This window comes from Cucurbita pepo, chromosome LG06 (genome assembly GCF_002806865.2).
Source record: "Cucurbita pepo subsp. pepo cultivar mu-cu-16 chromosome LG06, ASM280686v2, whole genome shotgun sequence".
NCBI lineage: Eukaryota > Viridiplantae > Streptophyta > Magnoliopsida > Cucurbitales > Cucurbitaceae > Cucurbita > Cucurbita pepo.
This window is the reverse complement of record NC_036643.1, coordinates 9,526,079-9,535,079: the sequence shown is the minus strand read 5'-3', so window position 1 is coordinate 9,535,079 and position 9,001 is coordinate 9,526,079. Positions and strand designations below refer to the sequence as shown.

General features: G+C 35.5%; 1 protein-coding gene across 1 annotated transcript in view; it reads left to right on the top strand.

Moving 5' to 3' along the window:
* The window catches only part of LOC111796791 (TMV resistance protein N-like), a 41,090-nt gene extending 37,926 nt beyond the window's left edge, over positions 1-3,164 (top strand). The window contains exon 4 of the mRNA XM_023679549.1: positions 1,995-3,164. Coding sequence (XP_023535317.1) covers positions 1,995-3,164 — 1,170 coding nt within the window. The remainder of the gene's footprint in view (positions 1-1,994) is intronic.
* The last annotated feature ends 5,837 nt before the right edge of the window (positions 3,165-9,001 follow it).

Genomic DNA, 9,001 nt, shown 5'->3' with positions numbered 1-9,001 from the left:
TGTTAAAGATCATGTATTTGTTTAGATTGCTGTCAGTTAGTATCTAATTAAATCTCAGTTAGGAGTTAGATCTAGTTTTTTATTTGATTTAGTTTTGATTTGATTAGATTTTATTTTGATTTATTTACTGGTTTGTTACCAGATTTTCTCCAGATTTTTAGGTAGATTTTCTGAATATCTTTTATATTCTCTGTATACATATGGAGCATTCTTCCTCTTCATAATTCAATCTTCTCATCAATCATTCAATCAATCTCTATTTCACTAACACACCTCGCCAACCTCAAGGCTTGGCCTNTTTTTTTTTTTTTTTTTTTTTTTTTTTTTTTTTTTTTTTTTTTTTTTTTTTTTTTTTTTTTTTTTTTTTTTTTCTTCTTCTTCTTTATTAATTATAATGGATATTGTTAAGATAAATATAATTACTAATCAGTGTATATTATGATTTACTGTAACACTACTTATGTACTTGTGCTCCATTCTCTTGGGATTAGGACATACGAATCAAAATTTATCGAAGAAATCACGACGGTTCTATGGAAGAGAATCAAACCGACCTTGAAAGTCACTCAAGAACACCAACTAGTTGGAAGCAATCCTAAACTAACCAAACTTTCTTCTCTTTTGAACCTGAACTCGGATGAGGATGTGATCTCGGTAGGAATTCATGGAATGGGTGGCATTGGTAAGACGACAATAGCTAGGGTTTGTTACGAACGAATTCACGACAAATTCGAAGCTCATTGCTTCATCTCCAACATTCGAGAGAAATTTGAAACCTCTAGTCTTCCATATTTACAAAGTGAACTCCTTTCAAGGATGTTTTCAATTGAAAATAGCGACATAGGGGATGTTCATGAAGGTATTGCTATGATAAACCAAGCGGTTTTTCGAAAAAAGATTCTTCTTGTCCTAGATGATGTGAATTGTTCAGACCAAATCATGGGATTGATTCCAAACAAAGACTCTTTTAGAAATGGCAGCAGAATCATCATCACAACAAGAAATGCAGGTTAACTTTGAGACGAGTTCGAAGTGGAAAGAATGTTTGAATTGGAAGAACTTACCAACGAAGAAGCCCTTCAACTCCTTAATTTGAGTGCATGTCCAAAACAAGATTGCTTAGAACACTCCAACAACATTGTCAAGATTGTGGGAGGTCACCCTCTTGCACTCAAATTATTGGGATCATCTCTGAGAAACAAAGATTTGAGTACAGAAGAGCTTAAAGAAGTGGGAATATTCATGACAAAGTTTTTAAGTATCTTAAAGTAAGTTATGATGGGTTGGATGAGTGGGAGAACGAGATATTTCTAGACGTTGCTTGCTTCTTCAAGGGGAAGAGAAAAGAGATTGTAGAAGAGATTCTACATAATTGTGGTTTCCATGTCAAAACAAGGGTGGAACGTCTCGTTCAAAAATCTCTCTTAACTCTCTCGTATGACAACAAATTGATGATGCATGATTTATTGCAAGAAATGGGTCGAAAAATTGTACGTCATAAACCAATTCAAGATCGACTATGGTGCCAGAAGGACATTAAAAACATGGTAAGATATATTGTCGGATTGTTTGGAGTGACTTTCTAAATTCTTAAAAACATTTAAAAATTATTTACTTGATTTCGTATTATATGAATTCAGGTTAGAGAAGCATCGATCGAAAGCATATTATTCAAGTCGACAAGAAACGTTGTGGAGTTTCCAATTTCGTTCTCAGGAATGCAGCAACTAAGGCTGCTTAATTTTCAGAATGTGAAGCTAAAAAATGAGTTGGATTATTGCATTCCAAGTGAGTTGAGATATTTGAAGTGGAAAGGATATCCCTTGGAGATTTTGGTATTGAATTCGGAAGAATATAGGCTTACTGTGCTTCACATGTGCCACAGCAATTTGAAGCAATTTTGGCATGGAGAAAAGGTAACAATCTCATACTATATGTGTACCCATAAATGTTGTTCTTGTTGAATTGATATCAATCTTTACTCTTTTTGACAGCATTTGGAGAAGCTGAAGTATATCAAACTCAATCATTCACAAAAGTTGTCCAAAACTCCAAACTTTGAAACTATTCCAAATCTCACAACATTAGAGCTTCAAGGTTGCACAAGTTTAGTCAAAATTCATCCAACAATTTTCAGCATAGAAAAACTCACTTTTTTGAGTTTGAAAGATTGCATCAATCTCATCAATCTTCCACTCCAAATTAACATCAAAGCTCTTCAAGTTTTGATTTTTTCTGGGTGTTCAAAACTGAAGAAGATCCCAGAATTTTCCGGCAACACAAATAGATTATTGAAACTCTATTTAGATGGCACCTCCATATCAAGCCTACCTTCATCAATATCAAGTTTGGATCATCTAACATGGTTGAGTTTAAGCTATTGCAAAAATCTTATCAACATTTCAAACGACTTGGATAAGATGACATCTCTTGAAATATTAAATCTTTCGGGATGTTCAAAGCTCGGAAATAAAAAACAAAAGTGGGGCGACGTCGAAACGGCAGAGCTCGACGTGAGAGGAACCGGACGAAGAAGAAGAAGGTACTTTAGAAAGAATCTTCTATGTTTATGCAAAGCTCCAAGGAGTGGAATTTTTGGGATGCCATCATTGGCTCGTTTGGGCTTTCTTGATTTGATTGATTGCAAGCTTGAGGAAGTCCCAGAAGGGATTGAGTGTTTGGTGTCGTTGGAATATCTGAACTTGTCTGGCAATAACTTCTCTCGTCTTCCAATAACCATATCTCAACTCCATAACTTGGAAAGATTGGAAATAAACGAGTGTGAAAAGCTTCTTCATTTCCCAGAGCTACCGTCAAGGATCTCAATGTTGATGTCAAAGGGCTGCATTTCGTTGAAAGATTTTCCATACATTTCAAAACTTGACCATTCAGATTCGAGGTTAATAGTGAATCTTGTGAACTGTTACCAATGCGCTAACAACAAATGGATCACTTCTTGGACGCAGAAGATGGTCTACCGAAAACGAAAATTCAACATCAAAGTTCCTGGGAGCGAGATTCCAGATTGGTTCACGACGACAAAAATAGGATCTTCGATATGCGTCAAGTGGGACAACGACGCACCGAACGCCAACATGGGATGCTTTGTGCTCTGTGTCGTTTTTGGACCAAGCAACAAAAACGACACCATCGATTTTCCTTAGAAATTTTTTGCATATGTGACTAAAGCAGACGGTAAGGACCCATACAAAGAAGATATAGTTGATGTCTCCGATGTTTCGGATATTAAGAAGTTAGACCACATTTGGATGTTTACTGTGCCTCAAATGACTGTGAGAAGAAAGATTCACAACGGTAAAGAAATTGAGTTTCGTTTCTCATTCTCATTTCAAACTCTTACCCATAGTGTCAAAATAAAAAAGTGTGGAGTTGGTTTGATAAATAATGAAGAAGAGAGTGAGGTCGTGAGGTCATGAATCGGTATGCTTTGTTGGATTGACCGACGAGGATTTGACTGACTATCGGAATTATATTATGTCAAAACAAGTACAAGAGCCAAAGAAAAATTTGTGGGAAGAGAGCTTTTTGGAACAAATGAAACCTTAAAGTATTTAGCTTTCTAATTTATTTTTTTAATTAAAACGAAAATTTACGCCACAGTCACAAAACTTGGTCCACAATTCCACTAAGTCTACTAATAATTCTCAAGTTACTTAATAAGTTACTGACTTCTTCTACTATGTCAAGTTTATAATCTCATAATCTCCTCCGTAAACTTGACTTTTTTCGAGATTTTTCACTTCCAGCAATTTTCGCATCTTTGCAAACTTAACTCGTAAACTTGTGTTTGTCTGAAGTCTCACCAGCCATTCACTCTCCATTCTATCTTCGTTCTCACGCTCTCAGATGATTTCAACGTGTTTGGTGTACAAGGAGAGAGTGGTTGAACGGGTGTAGGGACTGAGGTGTCTACGCTCCTAATTGAGGTCGCGAGAATTCTAGTGCCCGCCAGAATTCTCGCGTTCCCTAGCGACTAACGCAATTTTTTTTTTAAACTAACCGTTACATTTTATTAAATATGTAAGTTCATGACAATGTTTTATGAATATGTTTTAAATGATTATTTCTACATAAAAAGTCATGAGACTTTAGTTAGTACAGAATTAGAGTCGTTTCATAACCCAACTCCTATAATTCAATGTATACCTCTACATATATATTTATATAAATGTCTATCATATATATTTGGGAGTTTTCCAGTGACACTAAATAGTTAACAAAAGTTAACAATTTTTAATTACATTTGAGAGTCAAATGGATCTTAATCATAAATTTGATGAGCTCCATCATAGTGAAGGACTAAATTAAGGGTAAGTTGTCATGTTATATGATGAAGTTAAAGGTTATTTCCGCTCAAAGTAGTAATGAGAGATGACCACAAGAATAAATTGACTATCTAATCAAATCTAATTGAATTATTTGAAATAACTCGATATGTCTGGTGAATAGAGATTCAAGGACAATTGTTAACTTCATATTAGACATCTTGTATTTAGGGCAAGTGAACTCGTATGACTATAGTAGTTCCTTTAAGATCTGAAAATGTTTCCGTTGTGATTTATTCTATGACACTCTTTGTTATCAATAGTGGTGCAAACACTAATATTAAGGAAATGATCAGTGTGCAGGGAATCATATCGAGAGAGAGAAAATATTATGGTAGTGACCAAGATGGCTTTTAATGACAATCGTTTGATATGCATATAAAGACTCTAGCTAAAGTGTTAAGAAGGATAAGTGGGAGAACATTTAGGTAAAAAGTATGCCTTGGGACACACGTCTCATCATATTTAGTGCAAGTAGGAAACTGTTGGGAGTTATATCCTAACGCCTTCTAATTAATTTTTTAATATTCAACAATAATTTTGATTATTTTTTTTTTACAATTTAATATTATCCATTGTACGAAAGAATCAAGGTTATTAAAGTAATTTTGATGTGGTTGATATACAAGACAATCGTGTTCGAAGCAATAATTTAAAAGGTCGATAGTATATGGATAATTTTTTTGACTTTTTGACCCTTAATCTCAAATTAATTAATGTTTTAGTGATAACAAATCTGATCTTAAATACTAATAATTTTAGTATTTTGAAGCGTTTAGAGTGTAGAGCTCGGAATAACGATTTCAATACTTTTTAGATCACTCAAATTGAATGAAAATTACCTAACCCGTGATGTAATAGCTAAGTTGACATCAATCATCAAGGTTGACTTTTGATTATTATAAAATAAGAGAAGAATTTTTTTAGGTGAAAAAAAAAAAAACACTAAAACTCTATTCAAGAGCATATTTTTAAATTTGAGAAAACTTTAATTCTCACGGTATAATAAAAGCATATGAAGAATGAGATAAAAAGAATGAGATAAACATCCAATGACTGGAAGTTTCACTTAATGGCTCACAATGGTCAACTTCTCAAATATTAGCGCGAATCAAGCTAAGTTGACACTAATATTAAGCCGCCTAAACCATGAAGTCAAGCCACTGAGTTGCCAAGCCGAGCTGGAGCAAGTTGAGGAGCTGAGAAGTTGAGTCGACCGAGCTGCTGACCTGAGTCGTTAACTCACTAAGCTGAGTCGAGAGGAGTCGTGGCTGGAAGCATGTCACATGCGGGGCTAAGGGTGCGGGTCAACACTCAGGTCGAGGCCTGGGTCTTAGGTCGATGCGCGAATCAAGCTTCCCGCGTGTGGTCTGGGCTTAGGTTGCGAGCGACTCTGCTATTTGGTTGTGGGTCGTATACTTCTGGGTTGGGCCGAAGCGGGTCGCAAACATGGGTTGTGGATCCTTCTCCTTCACCTGAATCTCGTTAGCTTTCTTTCTCCCTCACATATCTATTTTTTGGCAACCGTCTGTTGCAATTTCTTCTACGAACGGTGACGGTGACACTTCCATTGAACTGCTACAACCACTACACGTTGATACCGTGCCTTGATGTATATTCAAAATTCTAATCTACTTCTGGGTTCCAAATGCTACAACTACTACAAGTTGGAATTCCATGTATCCTTACTATTTTCCTCACATATAATTGTACCCTATTGTCCACTGTAAACATGGTTGTACAGATGGGAAATGTGCTGACTTGGTTAGCCTGCCTACAATTACCCTGCAATTACCCACCTAGCAATGTACCCTTTCAATGTCATGGGTAGTCCTACCATAAAATCCATAACTATATTCTCCTATTTCCACTTTGTCATGCTTGAGAGTTGCATTAATCGTGCAATTCTTTGTCTAGATGGGTTTACCTAATGAAAAATAAGACACTTACAAATTATATTATGTTCTTCTTCATTGTGCACCACAAAAAAAAAATTGTTCTTTCAAATCCTGATACATCTTATTGCCACCGGAATATATAGCACACGGGGAGTTATGTGCTTCGATTAATATCTCATTTTTTAGCTCTTCGATCGCTGGCGCACACAGTCGCCCTTAGCATAACAATCCACCATTAGATAATTCAGAGAAACTGCCAGTTGATTATATTGTAAGTTGATATAAAATCTTGGTTAATCTAGGATCTCCTTTTGGAGAATCAATGATCTGGTGTCAAAGATGCTAGCCCGACCAATACAAGGCTCAGGAGGTGTACAAACCGCCTTTTGGGTCCATATTCGTACGTCTAGGCCATGTGTAGAATAGTAAATACACATCCGATGACCCGATTGGAAAGTCACCCAAGAGAATAAGGTTTTAAATGATAAGTCTTATCCATATTATATGTGTGTGCATTCTTTAACCCCGATAGTGGGGTCAGTTAATAAGTATTTCTTAAAATACTCAAGTCACATGCTACTTTTATATTTCAGGTAAAGGCAAGACACCCTTGTACGTTTGACGACGATATTGCATTAAAGACCATGGAACTTGCATAAGATAGTTGTATTTATATTTGGTAGACTTTAAGGTAGTATCCATGATTGCTCTTTGAATACTTTCCTAACACAATATCTACCACTTCAAAGTGTGAATAGATCTGAAAATATTATTACTCAAATAAACAATACAGAATTAAGAATGAGAAATAGAATTCGGATAAAAAATTATATCTTCATTCATATTCACAACGTTTAAATAGGATACAAGTTACCGACTAATATGTACAAATAAGGAAAATATAAACCAACTAAATTTTGAGAATAAAATAAAATATACTACTAATCAAATTATTAACGAATTAGTAATATGTAAGATATATTCTATAACTAATATATTATCTAAATATTAACGGATTACGAGTATCTTGACTAATTCAAACTCGCACTAAGTTGCACTAAATTTTGAGAGTCTCCCTTAGTGCAAGCTTATTTCTCAATAACTCAGAGAGCCTCACGAAAAACTTCAAACTTCACTTTGGCTAGTGCCTTAGTAAATATGTCTGCAACTTGCTCATTAGTATGTATTTTATGCAATTCAACATCCTGCGATAACACTTTCTCTCGAACAAAATGATAATGAGTTTCAATATGTTTCGAACGAGCATGAAACACCGGATTTCCAGCAAGTTTTATTGCACTTTCATTATCACAATTAATTTGGATGAACTGATTGAGAGTAGTCCCCATTTCTTGAATAAGCCTCCTGACCTACAAACATTCTTGAGTAGCAATTGTAACAACTACATATTCTGCTTCACAACTTGACAAAGCTACAGTGCTTTGCTTTTTACTGCACCATGAAATTGCAGCAGAGCCTGTTGTAAAACAGAAACCTGTTGTGGAGTGTCTGTTGTTCACGTCACTAGCCCAATCAGCATCCACAAAACCACTCAATAAAAATGACTTTGATTTCTCATACATTAATCCATAATTTAGAGTGCACTTGACGTAACAAACAATCCTTTTTGTGGCAACTAAATGAGTCTCATGTGGTTGATCCATAAATTGAGACACAACTCCACTGAAAAAGCAATGTCTGGCCTTGTGATAGTTAAATAGAATAAACTACCAACAAGTTGACGAAAGAATTGAGCATCTACTAAAGGCTTCCATTCATTTCCAGCTACTTTGAGATTTGGTTCCATAGGAGTAGTTTTTTCTCTTGAATTCTCCATACGAAACCGCTGCAATAAACTTGATGCATGTTCTTTTTTAGAGAGAAAATAACCATCCTCACATTTCTTGATTTCCAAACCCAGAAAACAATCAGCTTCACCTAATCTTTTCATTTCAAGACGAACATACAAGGCATCTTGGAGACTACTAATTTCAACAATATCATCACCAGTAATAATAGTGTCATCAACATAAAGTAAGAGTAAGGTGCATTCAATTGTTGTTTTCTTAACAAATAAGCTCGGATCAGCACATGAAAACTTAGAACCACAAAAATTAAGATATTGAGCAATCTTACCAAACCAAGCACGAGAAGCTTGTTTAAGTCCCTACAATGCCTTCTTAAGTCTACACACATAATCATGATATTCCTTAGAGGTAAATCCTTGCGGTTGCTCCATAAAAATATCACGATCCATCTCTTCGTAAAGGAAAGCATTTTTCACATCAAGTTGCCATAATTTCCTGCCTTTACTAGCAGCTAAAGAGATGATTGTCCATAATGTTACCATCCTTGCGACCGAACTAAAAGTCTCATCATAGTCTCGACCATATTGCTGAGAGAACCCAAACGAGCACGAGGAGCTTGTTTGAGTTCGTACAATACCTTCCTAAGTCTGCACACATAATCAGGATATTCCTTAAAGGTAAATCTTTGCGGCTGCTCCATAAAAATATCACGATCCAACTCTCCGTAAAAATTTTCAAATCAAGCTGCCATAATTTCCAGCCTTTACTAGCAGCTAAAGAGATGATTGTCCGTGATGTTACCATCCTTGCGACCAGACTAAAAGTCTCATCATAGTCTCAACCATATTGCTGAGAGAACCCACGAGCAACAAGACGAGCTTTGTGTCTATCAATTCTACCATCAGCTTTTTTCTTCACCTTATAAACCCACTTACAAGTAATTAAGTCA